Source organism: Loxodonta africana, chromosome 23, assembly GCF_030014295.1.
Source record: "Loxodonta africana isolate mLoxAfr1 chromosome 23, mLoxAfr1.hap2, whole genome shotgun sequence".
Classification (NCBI taxonomy): Eukaryota; Metazoa; Chordata; class Mammalia; order Proboscidea; family Elephantidae; genus Loxodonta; species Loxodonta africana.
The window spans coordinates 73,444,835-73,461,917 of record NC_087364.1 but is presented as its reverse complement, the minus strand read 5'-3'; the positions used below and the strand labels follow the sequence as shown (position 1 = coordinate 73,461,917).

Sequence of the window (17,083 nt, the reverse complement as noted above, 5' to 3'; positions counted from 1 at the left end):
TGCCCGGCCACCACCACTGACTGCTCTTACAGGGATCACAGTAGAGAGTCCTGGACAAATTCTAACTCACACACAAAAAAGACCAGACTTACTGGCCTGACAGAGACTGGAGGAACACTGGGAGTATGGCCCCCAGACACCCTTTTAGTTCAGTAATAAAGTCACTTTCAGGGTTCACCCTTCATCCAAAGATTAGACAGGCCCATAAAACAAAATGAGACAAAATGAGCCACCAGCCCAGGGGCAAGGACTAGAAGGCAGGAGGGGTCAGGAAAGCTGGTAATAGGGAACCCAAGGTCAAGAAGGGAGAGTGTTGACATATTGTGGGGTTCTTAACCAAAGTCATAAAATAATATGTGTACTAACTGTTTAATGAAAAACTAGTTCTGTAAACCTTCATCTTAAGTACAACTAAGAAAAAAATTTACCCACAGTTACTTACGTGTAAAGCTCTGAAGTTTAAAAAGAGAAAAGAGGAACTTTTCTCTAAAGGAACGTGGGACCCAAGAATTTAGCACAAAATACTTGGGTCCCAGGCCTGGTTCTGCCCTCAGCTGGCAGTGTGACTTGGGCAAGCTTTTCATTCTGTCCAGGCTCAGCTTCCCCCTTTGCCAAGGAGGACGCCAAGCAGAGGTGGCCTCACATGCGGTCAAGGCCCCTCGAAGCTCTGACGTTTGCCAAGTGACCTTGGGAGCACTAATGAAGACGAGGTGACGGTTGCTGAAGTGGGACGTGAGGTGCAGGGTTTCTAGATTGCATTTCTCCTGGCCGAGATTTCACCTCATGGATGGTGGCTACCAGGTTACCCTTCAGAATGGTGCGCTCTCCACTTCCCAGAAAAGAAGAGGAAGTGAGAGCGCGTGGACATTTTACGAAAGGCTGTTGCCGTGAAGATGCATTTCTTACCCAGCGTCCTTACCGTGCAGACGTCCGTGTGTAAGAAACTGGCTGATCCCTCTGCTAAGCCATAACGTTTGCATTTGGTTTTGACTTGCAGGTCCTTTTACGTAGCTTGAGAAGCTTTAAGCTCAGTGCAAAGCATCTCTGGAACCCAGAGAGAAGTTACGCCGTCAGTGGCTAATCGTTTCCTCCGTTACTAAGAGGAAAAAGGCTGGACTGCAGCCTGCGCCACGGCGTTTGGACGACTGCCTTGTCTGTCAGGTATTACTCCTGCAGCTTAGCGTCCAACGGCCTTTTCTCAGGTGATTCCTGCTGCCTCTTCTGTGGGACCTACACGTTTTATGCCTTACAATGAAAGTTCAGGTAAAAACTCTGGTTTGAGGTTAAATGCGCAAAATACCTTTATTACTCCAAGCAAATGAATAGGTGAAATTGCAGTTCCAATTTGACAGCACCTCGGCTCATTTATACAAACAGAAGTTCACGGGGTTGGATACACATCGAACAACTGAAAAATGATCATTTTCCATCAATCTGACACACTCGGGCAAAACAACACAAATAGTTTCCCTGTTAGGATACAGGTGGAAGTAATCAGAAAGAAAATCTGTTGATATCACACACTCATATTTTTAGATTCAGAACTTAACCATGAAATACGTATCTGGAAATGATGTCAGAAAAAAGTATTTTCAGCTGATAGTATATTCTGTAAATCTCAAAGCAATGTTCACGGGGGGACCGGCTGGCCAGGAAATATTTGTTAGAATTTTGTACATCCTCAGTGTCCAAATAGAGATTAAGGGATTGAAACAAAAGACAAAAAGTGTTTTCTCCCTTCTTATGGGTAGGAACTTGCACCGTGCATTCTAACATTTCTCAAGTAGAAGATCCCTAGGGGTAGGTAAGCCAATAGTGGCAGGGCTAGAGAGACCTCAGATTCTGAGTGAGACAAGACTGAGCCCCGTTAATCCATGCAGAGAGCTGGCATGCATGTAGCTTAATGCATGTGATGTGATGACAGAATCAGGAGGTTCTTTAAGGTTTGCTTTTCGTCGGGCAAGTTAATTCACCCAGCATACGCCCAGTAGTAGCAGCGTTTTTCCCAAAGCTCATGATTGGCTTTCGTGTTAACTCGGAAATGTCAAGCACCATACTGTAAAATTGCAGTGCTCATTAAAAAACGAACATTACCTCCTGAGTACCTCACGGTTTACTTACACAACTCAGCATGTGCGTATTCTTGAAGCTTAAATATTTAAACTTGCAGAAGCTGTGCCAAAGGCAGTCAAAAGTATAAAGCAGGTTTTAATAAAATAGAGTAAAAAATGAACACTTCACTGCAGATACATTACCTTCCGTTTTATTCGCAGCTAAGTTCCCAGAGCAGTGCAGACCTCTCTGTCAGGAATTAACATAACGTCTCTAGTTAAAGATTGGGGTGCTCATCCTTCAACACCTCTCCACCTACACGGCCGTAGCCTGTTAGACGTAACAGACACCAGGGCTCCTTTCATCGTCACATTGGATAAACTGCTATTCTTGGGGCTATGCGACAGTGAATATTTAAAAGTTAACAAAAATAAATACCTAGAAATTGTAGTATTGTTGAGTGAGAAGTGAAACAACTCTCCCTAACACGAAGGTGAAAACAAGCAAAACAAGCAAAATTGTTGGCTGTTTCTCCCAAGCAAAGACCTCTGAGCTGAGCTCCCTGACTCCGCTTCTGTTTTTGTTTATTACACCTCCACATCGCATCTGTGGGTTTTGTGCATTTGAAAAAATATATCCGTACAGCCTTACCTTACCTTACCAGGTGCTCGAAGGTAACTGACCTTCCCCCCACATACTTGCCATTGCATAAGCATGAGGTGCACACACCAATGCCAGGGCAGGCGACCCCAGTCCCAGGTAAGAAAATAAAGGGGGTTTTCTTGGTTGTGAGTTTTCAGATGTGCTGTTAATGCAGGCGCGCAGTGGTGGCGACAGCGGGCACCTCAGGATCCAGGGACACGAGGTGGAGCAGCAGGCTGCTAAGTGATTCAAAGGCTGGCTGGTACCGCAGCTGCAGAGGGCCGTTCTAACCGGCAGCTCCCGGCTCTTCCCTCGCCCTATGATCTGTAGTCCCTTTTGCTGTAGGGCTTGTTGCGCAGAATGTTATCAATCTCATTCACCACGTGTGACGTCATCTTTGGGAGAACCTGAGAGCGGCACAGGAAGTACAAAGCATGTGCTTAGTGTTGTTTATCATTCGCTTTAAGCGGAGTCGTCTGGAGCATATACCTTGATAAACCACGACTGGAATGTCAGCACCACCCCACCAGCCTGTGTAAGCTCCTTGATATCAGGGATCTTGACTTGTTCCCCACTGATCCCCAAGGCCTAGAACAGTGCTTGGCCCAGGGTAGGTTCTCATTATTAGTTGAATGAATAAATGAAGGCATAAGGCATGAATGAAGGCTTATAGAAATACAGAATATCTAGAGTGCTCTGTCCAATCAACATAAGCCACATGTGTGAGTTTAAATTTTCTAATAGCCACATTAAAGTATGTGAAAAGAAAGAGCTGAAATTACTTTTAAATACATTTCTATTGAATCGGTATATCCAAAACGTTTCAACATGCAGTCAATATAGAAAATTATTAAGATACTTCACATTCTTTTGTGTGTGCCAAGTCTTCCCAGTCTGCTGTGCAGTTACACTTCACACAGCGCATTGCAGCTGGGGCTGCCCTGCTTCACCTGCTTAGTGGCCACACGTGGCCAGAGTCTACTCCGGGGGACAGTACTTGTCTAGGGGTTAAGGAGGGATTTCATTCTGACTGGAAACCCTGGTGGCGTTGCGGTTAAGTGCCACAGTTGCTAACCAAAAGCTCGGCAGTTTGAATCCACCAGGTGCTCCTTGGAAACTCTATGGGGTAGCTCTACTCTGTCCTATGAGGGTCGCTATGAGTTGGAATCTACTCGACAGCAGTGGGTGATGGTGGGCAGTGGTCGGAACCGTGGCGAAGGGTGGCTGGGGTTTAACAGGCATTCCAGGTAGATAGAGCAGCAGGGAAAGGGGGAAAGCCTGTGACATGTAGAGGGCGTGTGTGAGCGAGCGGTGCGGGGATGGTAGGAATAGGGGAGAGGGAAACGGGGGCAAAGAGCGAGGAGGCCTTTGATAGCATTTTATGGACTTCCACTTTACTCTCCAGGCAGTGGGAGGGCTACTGAGGTGGGGCTCCATCAGACACTGGTAGGTGGTGCCAAGGATGAGCCGGAGGAGGTTGGAAGAGAATGATGATATTAGACATTTACTGCGATCCAGGCCAGGGACAATAAGGGTCTTAACTACGATAGTGGCAGTGGGAGGGGAAAGAAGAGTGGAAAGAAGGCATTTTGGAGGATGCTAGCTGTTTCAAAACTGAGAGACTAGAAGGACGAGGATGGAGATTATTGAGATTGGAAGCCAAATCAGAAGTAATTTGGGGAATATGAAAGAAGCTTGGAGTAGGATGGGTGAGTGTGAGGTACCTGTGGGATATCCGTGTAGAAAGGACTTCCAGGTAGCTGGGAAGGCAGTTGGGGAGCTTTGGAGCAGGAGGACTAGAGATGAGGATTAGAGTCATTCTCATGGCCATGCTAATTGACGCCTTGGGAAGCATGAGCTCACCCAGGGTATTTATGGTAAGAAGTGGGCCAAGGGCACACGTTACAGAAGACAAGGGACAAAGGCAGGCTTTCTCACTGCAATAGCTGACCCTGTGTGGAGACTGGTGAAATACACCTATAACAGCCAGTTCTGAGGTTCCAGCCTCACCCTTCCCTGCAATCGTGTTACAATGACCCTGTCCACTCAAGTGCTATCCTCAGGAGCCTCAGGGCTCCACAGGAGATCTGAGCCGCTCCGTCTGGGAAACCTCTGGTTCTGGGTAACGTTTTCCTATTCAGCGCCGCAGGAGTATGATTTCCCACCAGCTCCGGAGTCTCAGAAGGTCTAAACAGCCAGTGACCCAGTTTCTAGACCCAGTTCTACAAATTGTATTTGTTGGAAGTTTTGTGTCTAAAAAATAGCCATGTTCGCCATGTGATGAACGAAAATTCTTCATTCATTACACCAAAATAAATTTCAGATAGAGATTTAAACAAAAAAAAAAAAGAGAGAGACAATAAAGTACTTGAATAAAACATGACTAATTCATATATATCTCCACCAATCCTGGACTAGGGAGTCCTCCCTATGTAAGACACAAAGTCCAGGAGCCATAGAAGAAAAATAGTGTAAATAAAAATCTGAGAAAAATATTGCCAACAGAGATGACAATTCCTCATTATATAAAGAGCTCTTAAAAAACAACCAGAAAATTACTATCAACATAGTAGGAAGTTGGGCAAAGGACAGGACAGTCTTACATTTAAAAAAAAAAGCAAACGGCCAGCACACACATGATGGTTGCCGTCTAACTGGTATTCCATTTACTGAACAGCACACCTTTCACAATCTGAATCCATTTTATATGCTTATTTATTATCTGTCTGTCTCACTAGAACGTAAGTTCCTCCAGGGCTGGACAATATCTTTCCCTTTTTCCTGTGGTGTCCCCAGTGCCTGGTACATAGCAGGCTCCCGGTAAAGGTCTGCTCAATGAATTGACAGGCAGATGTCTTAACCTACTCTTTCTCAGCTAGCCCTTGATCTCTTTGAGGGCACAGTCCTGGTCTTAGCAACCCCACCGCCTAGCATGGCGCCAAACATATAATAAGAAGAGCTCAGTACATATTAGTAGAATTGAAATCATGGGATTGAATTTCAGCTCTGTTGTGCACAAACTGTTACCCTGATCCTCCATCGTCACTCTGTGTCCCTTGCCTTTCCCCCAGAGCTTAAGTGAGGATAAGGGAAGGTGGGGAGCCATCTGTAGGAGAGAGCACTGCTCAGGAAGGAGGAGGAGCCCTGTCAGCAGGAGGAGGAGCCCCGTTGGGCAGGAGGAGGAGCCGGCCGGGCAGGAGGAGGAGCCCAGCAGGGCAGGAGGAGGAGCCGGCTGGGCAGGAGGAGGAGCCCAGCCGGGTAGGAGGAGGAGCCCAGCCGGGTAGGAGGAGGAGCCCAGCCAGGCAGGAAGAGGAGCTGTGCGGGGCAGGAGGAGGAGCCCAGCTGGGTAGGAGGAGGAGCTGTGCAGGGCAGAAGGAGGAGCCCAGCCGGGTAGGAGGAGGAGCCCAGCCGGGTAGGAGGAGGAGCCCAGCCGGGTAGGAGGAGGAGCCCAGCTGGGTAGGAGGAGGAGCCCTGTCGGGCAGGAGGAAGAGCCGTGTTGGGCAGGAGGAGGAGCCCCGCCGGGCAGGAGGAGGAGCCGTGTTGGGCAGGAGGAGGAGCCGGCTGGGCAGGGCTGTCAGAGCAGACAGCACGAGATGACCGCCCTGCTGCCAGCACTAAGCCTGGGTGGAGGTGGGGCGGGGGGCCTGCACCATTTATGTCCAGAATATTCTGGGCTATTTTATAAAAGGATATCTAAAACACTTTACATTTCATTAAATTCTCCCCCACCCCACCTTTTTCCTTTTCGGAGAGGTAACGGCTACGTGCTGGTGCTGGGTTCAGGCACAGCTGGGCAGGGAAAACCGTGAGACAGTCCTGCTCCCCAGTGAACTAGAGGAAGAGAGAAATCCTGACTACTTCTGGGGGGTGGCTGTGGTGGGCAGGCACATTCCGTGCCCTTCAGCAGGAATGAGAGTGAGGCAGGCCAGGACTGAGAGGCGACCTTTGGGGAAGGGGGTGATCACGGCAGATGCCAGCTCCCACCCATCTCCTTAGCTAGTACTTCTGTGAACATCTCTGTCCCCCTCCCCTCCTTGGGGCCCCTACAGGCTCCCCTGGCCACTGCTGGACACGTCCAGTGCCCGGGACCTCCTTGCGTGAAGGCAGGGGAGGACTTGGGGATGCGAGCCTCTGACCTTGCGGCTAGGGAGACATGATCTTGGAAGTCCTAAATGGAATTTTGAAGCATTTCTCTTAAAACGTGGCAAATATTCATTTACCAAATATTTCTTGTGTTGACTGTGGGCCACATAATATGTTAAAGCAAAACCAAAGCCGTTGCCCTCCAGTCGATTCTGACTCATAGCGACCCTACAGGACAGAGGAGAACTGCCCCATAAGATGTCCAAGGAGTGGCTGGTGGGCTCCAACTGCCGACCTTTTGGATAGCAGCTGAGCTTTTAACCACTGCGCCACCAGGGCTCCATGCAGTATGCTAAAAACTAGGAAATCAGCAGAGAGGCAAGGGAAAAAGGCAAAGGAGTGTGACCTCAGGAAGCTTACAGTCCAGCAGGAGAGACAGTTATACTAAATTATCACAGTGCAGTCTGTGATGGGGAGGGGACAGGGAGCTATCAGGGCAGAGAGGAGGGGCTTGGCATAGTGTCGACTGCAACTCACGGCGACCCCATGCGTGTCAGAGTAGAATTGTGCACGACAGGGTTTTCACTGGCTGATTTATCGAAAGTAGATCACCAGGCCTTTGGTCTGAAGTGCCTCTGTGTGAACCCCAACCTCCAACCTTTTGTTTAATAGTGGAGTCGCTAACTGCTTCCACTACCCAGGAACCCCTCTGCATGTTGTCAGTTGGCAATAAACATTTGTGGGAAGAACAAATAAATGGATTAAAAAATAAATAAATAAAAATAAAAAACCTAAACTGGTTGCTGTCGAGTTGATTCCAATTCATAGTGACCCTACAGGACAGAGTAGAACTGCCCCAGACGGTTTCCAAGGACCAGCTGGTGGATTCAAACTGCCGGCCTTCTGTGCTATGGCTATTACACTTCCAGCAGGTTATTAAGCAGGCTTTTAGGGTCAGGCCTTGGAACCCACTTTCCAGGGGTAACATTGCTTGTGTCTTGGAATGCTCCGTCCCACAGAAACAAGCCATCCTGAGGGACGAGCTTTAGTAACGCTGCTTTTTAATAAGCAGAGGCACCCCTGAATTCATGTACCGTAAACTGCTCTGGTAGCTTCTTAGGCCTTTGTTCCTCTTTCCCTCCCCCAAGAGACAGGTAGCCTGTCCCCAGTATTTGTGGCCTTGTATGAGGCCCGACATGGAGGCAGTGGCATGTTGAAGGACAAAGTTTGGGCAAGGCGGGATTCTGGCTGGGGACTTCCTCAGAAGTGCCTTGCATCACAAGCCGAGAAATTCCCTGGGGTCTGTTGGAAAGGGCAGGAGTGCTTGCCTGAATGGCACCGAGGTTTTCGATGAGTTGCTCAGGAGTGGATGATCCCAGGAGCACAGAACTCACGCCCTCGTTTCTCAGGCACCACGCTGGGAAGAGAGAAAGAGCACGGGTCAGGACTTCAAAGCACCTCTGCCTATGGGTTAGCTGTAAACTCCGGCTACAGCTGCCATTGTCGCAGCCAGAATTCCACTTTCGGGGGAAGACGACAGTGCACTTTAGGGCTAAAAGCCCCTGCAGCACCTCTTGTTGTCTGGGAATTTGGCAGAGTCTGCACTTGACCTGCGAGCTCCTGGCTCTTAGGCCGTCTACCAGAGGCCTTGGCCCAACAACTGGGCATCCCTTCCAGGAACACCTAACACTGCTCACCGGCAGATACCTTAACTCCAGGAATGAGGCTAAGGGGTAGGCAGGGGCCAAACGGTGAAGGGTCCTCCAGGCTGTGGTGAGGGCTTTGGATTTTATTCCAAACAAGATAGAGATTGAAGGGTTTAAGAACAGGAGTGGCATGATCTTACTCTGGTGTCACGAGGGTTGGTGTCACCCAGTGTGGTAACTCATGGAGTCAACCCCTGTCTTAGTCATCTAGTGCTGCTGTAACAGAAATACCACAAGTGGATGGCTTCAACAAAGAGAGATTTATTTCCTCCCAGTAAAGTAGGCTAAAAGTCCAAATTCAGGGCGCCAGCTCCAGGGAGGTCTTTCTCTGTCGGCTCTGGAGGAAGGTCCTTGTCATCAATCTTCTCCTGGACCTGGGCCCACAACTATCTGGCTGTCTCTCTTACTCGTGGGCTGACTTCTCCCTCATCTGTGAGGGAGCCCTTGCAGCCTCTTGGTACCCATCTTGAGTGTAATTCAATAATTTTTAGTAAATTTATTAAATGTGCAACCATCGCCATTTCCACCGTCCCCAAACCCCTCATGCCCAGTTACAGTTAATCTCCATTCCCACCCCCAACTATAGGCGACTATGAATCTACTTTCTGTCTCTAGACTTGCCTTTTTCTGGCATTTTATCTAAATGCAAGCAGCGTAAGTGGTCTTTTGTGTCTGGCTGCTTTCACTTAGCATGATGTTTTCAAGGCTCATATGTTGTAGCATTTCTTTTTTATTTTTCATTATCAGTATTTCATTTCTCATTTCTGCTGACTAGCATTCCATTGTGCCAACATGGGGGCCACACTCTGAGGACCACTGTTCTGCTTCCTCTCCATCTCTGGCACCACTCCCCCAACCAGGCCTCACCATCTTTCTCCTGCACAACGTGTCTTCTTACCTCCTACTTGGATTGTCCCCCTTAAGTCCAGCTTTCATCTCTCCAAATACAAGTCTGATCATGTCACTTCCTTGCCTTAAAGCTCTTTAACGTGTCCCTGACACACCATAATCCTTGTCTTGTAAGATGAAGCCCTTATCTCCTACCTGGCAAACCTTCCCTTCTTGCCCACCTCTCCAGCTTCATGTCCTTACCTTGAACTTTGTACTTCAGAAGCAACCAGCTATTTGTAGGATCCCTCTGTTATGGATTGAATTGTGTCCCCCCAAAATGTGTGTCAACTTGGCTAGGCCATGATTCCCAGTAGTGTGTGGTTGTCCACAATTTTGTCACCTGATGTGATTTTCCTATGTGTTGTAAATCCTAACCTCTATGATGTTAATGAGGCAGGATTAGAGGCAGTTATGTTAATGAGGCAGGACTCATATCTATAGGATTAGGTTGTATCCTGAGTCAATCTCTTTTGAGATATAAAAGAGAAGCCAGCAGAGAGGAGAGGGACCTCATACCACCAAGAAAGAAGCACCGGGAGCAAAGTGTGTCCTTTGCTGAGAATCTCCTAGACCAGGAGAAGATTGATCATAAAGACCTTCCCCCAGAACTGACAGAAAGAGAAAGCCTTCCCCTAGAGCTAACACCCTGAACTTGGACTTCTAGCCTCCTAAACTGTGAGAGAATAAACTCCCTTTGTCAAAGCCATCCACTTGTGCTATCTGTTACAGCAGCGCTAGATGACTAAGACACCCCTCAGCCCCTGAACATGGTGCAGTTTTTCTCCTTTGACCTCTTGGCTCCAGCTGTTCCCTTTGCCTCCGTAATATCTACTCATTGTTAGAGATTCACTAGGGGTATTGCCTTCCCCTAAAATCCTCCTAGCATCCTCCTAGTGCCTGGCACATCTGGTTGTTTTAGCTGCCATCGAGTTGGCCCCTGACTCATAGCGACCCCACGTACAATGAGAGCAGACCGTTGTGATTCACAGGGTTTTCACTGGCTGGCTTTTTGAAGTAGCTCTTCAGGCCTCTTTTCCCAGTTCGTCTTAATCCGGAAGCTCCACTGAAACCTGTTCAGCATCATAGCAACATGCAAGCCCCCACTGACAGAGGGGTGGTGGTCGTACAGGCAGTGCGTTGACAGGGAATCGAACCCAGATCAGCATGAAAGGTGAACCACCGCTTCCCCTCACATACCAAAACTAAACCCCATTGCCATCGAGTAGATTCCGACTCATAGCGACCCGATAGGATAGAGTAGAACTGCCCCATGGAGTTTCCAAGGAGCAACTGGTAGATTTGAACTGCCAACCTTTTAGTTAGCAGGTGAGCTTAGTCGCTGTGCCACTAGGCCTCTATTCCCCCCACATTAAAAAAAAAAAAAATTGTTGCCGTGGGGTCAATTCTGACTCATAATGACCCTACAGGAGAGAGTATAACTGCCCCATAGGGTTTCCAAGGATTCGAACAGCTGATCTTTTGATTACCAGTCGAGCTCTTAACCACTGCACCACCAGGGCTCCTTATTAAATGTCTGTTGAATAAACACAGGATTGAATGGTTGATGGATGCCCCTGAGCCCCTCCTGTACCCCACTGGATACTGTAAAGCTGTTAGCATGCCTGCACTTTTTATGGCGATCATCAAATTTTTCCACTTGGGCAAAATAATACACCATAAAGGCCACAGGGCTAGCGACCGCAGCTGTTTCTCTTTTTGGCTGCAGTATTTACTGCTTTGCACTTGAAACTCCTTTTGACTCTAGTGGGATTTCTGAGCGTAAAGCAGGGCTCTGGGCAAATTATCGCCCATAAACCACCTAATGCTGGCAACACAACAGCCGATCCCCCCAGCAGGGCTGCGGGGCACTGGAGAGCCCGCTTGGCAGAGCTGGCCAACTCTGTGGGTAACAGCTGCAGGTGATTCTGGGCCATTAGCATCTCTAGCTAAGCGCTGAGGACGCAGGGTGCCCCCAGCAGGCACATCCAGAGTGCCTCTTGATGAGCAAGGTGCAAATGCCAGGCCGTGCAGGTGTGTGAGGTGTGGAGCCACACAGTGGGTTTAAGTAGTTTGCTTCCTGCCAGCCCCCTGCCCTGCCCTCCTTCTAGCAGATCAACAGTAGTGTACCTGGAAATAATTGCCCTTCTGGTTCTGAGAAGTCTGTGGTTAAAAACAAAGTGGCTTATTTATAAAGAAAGGGGAAAAAATGGCAGAAAGAAAAGACATCTGGGAGCACAGAAGGAGGAACAAGAGAAAGAAACCAGGTTGTAATTTCAACTCTGACTCTGTAAAGAGGAGGGTCTTCCATGTGTATCCAGCACCCAGTGAACGTCCAAATCTTGTGAAGATTTATTTCCTCCCTAGAAAGAGAATGTTTATTCACTCCATTCAGAGCTAAATCCAGGACTCGATTTCATGTTGCCATCTACAAGCAGTGTTTGTGGCTGCGAGGGACATGCGTCTGTATCTGCATTTTACTCTGAGCACGTGTGCTGGCTACGAGTGGACAGTTTCAGGTCTGCATGTCTCATTCTTTGTAAAAAACGTCATCACCATCATTACCACTTACTCAGCCTTATATAACGTGAACCCGGAGTTTACTGAGCGTAACACATATCATTTCCTTTACCTGACAAGGAAACCCTGGTGGCGCAGTGGTTAACAGCTATGGCTGCTAACCAAAAGGTTGGCAGTTCGAATCCACGAGGCGCTTCTTGGAAACCCTATGGGGCAGTTGTACTCTGTCCTACAGGGTCCCTGTGAGTTGGAATCCACTTGACGGCAACGGGTGTGGTTTTTCCTTAACAAGGCTGTAAGGTGCGCATTATTCTACTCTTTTTACAAATGGTAAATTGTGGTTTCCATGACATTCCTACTGGACGGTGCTGGTGCATGAGGTTTCTAATTGCTACCAGTGACCATGACCTTTCAGTGACTCCCCAGTGTCAGAAGAGAATTCTCCTGGTCCCTCAAGAAGTTTCAGGGTGAAACTTCCTCGGTAGGATCAGCTTTCTGTGTGGCAGGAGCCTTGGGGCTCGGTCATAGTCCTGTGTCTCAGCCTCTCGCCAACCCTGGCTCAGCTTCCAAGGGGTGGAAATGTGAGCCAGAAGAAATGGATGGCCCTGGGCAGTTCAGGGGCACTCAGCCCTGGCACTGTGAGCATGCGTGGCTTTACCAGCATGCTTTTGGTGCTGTAAAGGAGAGGGGACGGAAGTGAGACAAATACCTGATTGCTTAGAAAATCTGGGGGAACCCCGAAAACTCGCCTTATGTAATGTGAACCAGGAGTATATGCTTCAGAGATCAATCTGCCCTACAATGGACATTTTATTATGAAAGGGGCATGGATCAACGATGTTGTTAGCTGTTGCTACGTTGGCCACCAACTCATGGCGACCCCATGCACAATGGGATCGGATCTTTGTGACCCGTAATTTCATTGGCTGATTTTTCTAAAGAAGATCACCAGGTCTTTTTTTCCTAGTTTGTCTTCATCCAAAGCTCCGCTGATACCTGTTCAGCCTCATGGCAACACGTGCACCTGCACGGACAGACATTCCAGCATTGGCTGGAATCAAACCCAGGTCTCCCGAATGGAAGGTGAGAATTCTACCACTGAACTACCACTGTCCCCAGATCAACAGCAGAAAGCTATTTATCTTGTGCTCTCAGCAGAGGCATTTTTTCTCCCTCCTCAGCAATTTTCTTACCCACGGCGAGCTGAGGTAGCGTGCATTCCAGGCGCTCAGCAATCGGGGAAAGGTCTTTTAGCTTGTTTTGCTGCTTTCTCCCTTCTTCACTTACAATTTTTTCCTTCAACCATTGGTAGCACTAGGGATAAGAATAACGTTTAATGTTGATGTCTTGGAAGGATTTGATGTCAAAGGTTGTTAAATTCAATAACAAATAAGAACCTCATGGTGAATTCCTGAATCTCCTCTCTGACCCGTATGTTTCCCAACCACCAGGACACCTATGTCTTCATGCAAAGAAATGTCCCCCACGGTCTTGCTCCTTGTTTCACTGGCTCAAAACGGATTGATCTGGACTAATATTCGCCGCATCAATCATTCAACAAGCACAAAAGTTGTTGAAATCCTGACTCTAGTCAATTATAGCCTTGTCTGCTAAGTGGAGGAAATGTTTGTTATTGGGATAGCCCAAAAAGTATTGACATTTCACCAATGTGTATCATGCTTCCCTCTGTCAAGAAAGCGGGACACCAAGCTTTCTGCTCAAAGGAAGCCATTATCTTGCATTCTGGTTGTAACTACCTCTCTCCCTCTTGCCTTCAGTTCACTCCTAATCTATTCTTAAAAGAGGGCTTTATTGTCAGCTTCCTCAGCTCCTTCCTAGAAGGCGACTGGGTATAACAGACAGGCACCACGTACGTTTTTCAAATTTTAAAGTGGATAAAGAATTTCCCAAACATGTGTCACCTATAGTATAACCATTGAAACTCAAGAAAGTAAGGAAATTCAGGACAGTAAACTCTTCTTTAAAACCTAAGAGAGGACTGACCCTGATCTGTAGAGTATAAAGTGAGCCTAATTTCCTAAACAGAAACAGAAAAATCTCTTAGAACTTCTCAATGCCCTACTTTCCAGAAGGTTCCATGATGACTATGAAACCCAGGGAATAAGAGAGTTGCGTACAAAGCTAGCGCTAAGCAGCAACACCCAAAGGAAAAGAGTATTTGTAAGAATCTGTTAGTCTGTTTCAATGAAAATAATAAAAACCATACCGCTGTGAGGCTCTGTAGACTTTCCCTGCTGAGTGGTTTGTGACGCAATTGCCACCTCGGCCCTTTACCTTCCCAAGGGAAACAGAAAGTCCTGCCCTGGCTGCCATGTCACAGGCCCTCCACCCATGCCATTTCAATAGGCTGCTGGCTTTTGTTTATGTAAGTATTTTTTCCATCATGCTAAGACAGTCTTTCCAAAGGAAGGGCAACCACATTATTTTAAGTTCTGGAAGGATTTTGCAGCTGCAAAAGAGAGGAAGAGCGAAGCGCCCTCGTCCTGCTTGCCTCCCAGATCTCAAAGGCTTATGGCCTGGCTCCTCTCGAGTCTGCAGTGGAGAGATGGCCAAGGGTTTTCCCAACCTTGGCTACGGGAAGCCTCGGCTTCTTCCAGGGAGAAGGGTAGCCTGGAGCATCTCTCCAGCGTGACAACTGATGCCCGTGGTGATGACGTGGACAGTCACGAACAATGAACACTGTGATCCAGGCTGAAGCAGCCCGCCCACACTGGGCCTCTGGCTGGGTCAGAGAGCCCCCAAACTTCCTTTGGCTGCCCTCAATGGGAAAAGCACCACCAACCCTCACTAGAGTTTCATAACTTCTTTCAGGAAACCAACATCTCTGAATGCTATTCAAAAGGGAAAAAAAGAAAACTAATAGCCAAACTTTTTTGAACAATTTTTTAAATTATTATAACTAGGAGAGATTCTGGGGTTCAATATACGTTGTGAGCTGCTATAGGGTTGGCCCCCAGCTCATGGCAACCCCATGCACAACTGAGTGAAGCTCTGCCCAGTCCTTTGCTGTCCCCATTGTGATAGTCAACATTATGTGCCAATGTGGCTGGGCTCTAATTCTCCGTGGTTTGGCCGACACTATCTGATGTGAGCGTCAGTCAATTAGTTGGAAGCGGAGTTTCTCTGGGAGTGTGGTCCGCATCCAGTAAATAAGTGGACATTCTGGCAAAGCTTGCTCTCTCTCTCGACCCTGCGGTCTTCTCGTCTGACCTCCGGTTCTTCGGACATAAGCAAGCAGAGGCCTCCAGTCTCTTGCCTGGCCTGCAGGTTTTGGGTTCGTCAGCCATGTGAGCTAGCAGAGGGCTTCAGCCTGATGTCTGACCCACAGATTTGAGATTCAGTCAGTCCCCACAATTTCGTGAGCCATTTCCTTGAAGTAAATTATTCTCTCTATATATCTATACACACGTCACCGGTTTTGCTTCTCTAGAGAGTGCAGACTAAGCCCATGATCGGTTGCCAGTCAGACTGTTATGATCCATGGGGCTTGCATTGGCTGATTCTCAGAAGTAGATTGCCAGGCCTTTCCTCCTAGTCTGTGTTAATATGAAAGCTCCACTGAAACCTGTTTAGCGTCATAGCAACACGCAAGCCTCCACTGACGCCTGGGTGGTGGCTGCACACGAGGTGCACTGCAGGAATGGGTGGTGAGAATCCAACCCCTGAGCCATCACTACCCCCCATATAATGAGAATAGAGAAGGTTTACTCTTCATCTCCCCTTAGGTAACTCTAACTAGTCCCCGAGCTACTCCTTGAGGTCTTGACTGTGTCTCACTTAACTCCTGGATCTTCAGTGCCCAGTGAGTCCAGCACAGAGTCCACCTAGACTTGCCCCAAAGCCCCCAGTTGGCTGTTGAGTCTGAATTGGAACTCAGGCAGTGACTATACGGCCACAAACAGAACCACCTACATTTCACCTCTGGACCTCATCTGGAATAATCTGGCATCCCAGATCACTGGCTATTTCTATTTAAACAGCAAAGTCATTGACTCAAAACCACTGTAAAGTCACCACTCCTCAGGTTGAAATTTCTAGGTAAAACGTTGGGGCTAAAAGCATTCCCTCCTGAAATTAGACCACTGTGTGCTACATCCTTAGTTTCTAAATGTGAGTATTTGGAGTGCTTGAACCCTGCCCCCCAACTTTGATTCACCTAGGTTGGTGGGTTTCCTATTTTCCTTTGAGTATATATTCTTATGATTTTTTAAATAAAACATTTTGCTAATGACAGGGGAGAGCTGCCAATACATTTTATTGCGCCACTCATTTCTACTTAAACCCTGCAAGTCTGCGGTCTTGGCCAGATGTTGTTGACCTTATATGAAGACTCATCACAACCATTCAACAGGTGTTAGCTGAGCACCTACCACCAGCCAGCCTCTGTGATGAGTCAGATGAGATGATTTCGGTTTCTGCTGTAGAGTTGTTTACAAACCGTAAACAAAGAGTAACTTGAAAAGTGTTTTGTAGTTGGGATGCCCCCCTCAAAGATTTCCTCAGAAGCCATATTTTTACTCTCTTTCTGGAAAAGATCCCACCAAAACAAGGGTGGGTGACCTGAGCTGACCACAGTATCTCGTCGTTTAGCCATTGTCATTCAGATGGGTTGGTATGTGACCCAAGCTTGTCTTCTCTGGGGTGAAGCTGCTAAAAAAAAGATATCTTTTCTCTCAGGTTACATGCGTTTAAGGATGTAAACCAGAAGCCACAGCCTTCTTGCTCCTGGCCTCATGGAAAGCCTCAATAGCAGTAGAAGAAAATGACCTTCAATTGCAGAGAGAAACAGAGAAAGAAACAGAATCCTGGCAAAGTCCAAGTCCATGGACGGAGTCACTCTGAGGCCAGTCCACCTCTGTCTTCCCCAGGATTGTCTTTGTGAGCCAACGGAGTTCCCCTTCTTTGATTAAACCAGTTAGAATTCAATTTCTGTCACTTGCAACCAGAAAGTTCTAAGGCTCTGTAAGAAGTATTTACAGGATAAGAGAGGAAGGTGCAAGTATCTCAGTTTTATAAAGTTAGGATAGGCTTCATGGAGGTGTAGACAAACAAGCTCGCTTGGTCTTTAAGGATGAGAACAAGAAGAAGGGCATTTCTGGGAGGCAAGAGAGAGTACAGTGCATTTAGTATCCAGTGGGGAGAGACATGAGTGGAAAAGTGGCCCCAACTCA

The 17,083-nt window shown here is 47.7% G+C and overlaps 1 protein-coding gene across 2 annotated transcripts in view; it reads right to left on the bottom strand.

The window, feature by feature from the left end:
• Positions 1 to 1,134: 1,134 nt before the first annotated feature.
• The window catches only part of KCNAB1 (potassium voltage-gated channel subfamily A regulatory beta subunit 1), a 228,950-nt gene continuing 213,001 nt past the window's right edge, over positions 1,135 to 17,083 (bottom strand). The window contains exons 12-14 of one of the 2 annotated variants that reach the window (XM_003416135.4): positions 13,085 to 13,205; positions 8,106 to 8,194; positions 1,135 to 3,101 (exon numbers count right to left, since the gene is read on the bottom strand). In XM_003416135.4, coding sequence (XP_003416183.1) covers positions 3,012 to 3,101; positions 8,106 to 8,194; positions 13,085 to 13,205 — 300 coding nt within the window. In that variant the 3' untranslated portion in view covers positions 1,135 to 3,011. Of the gene's footprint in view, positions 3,102 to 7,592; positions 8,195 to 13,084; positions 13,206 to 17,083 lie in introns of those variants that run through there. The other variant, XM_023555364.2, reaches the window with a different exon arrangement.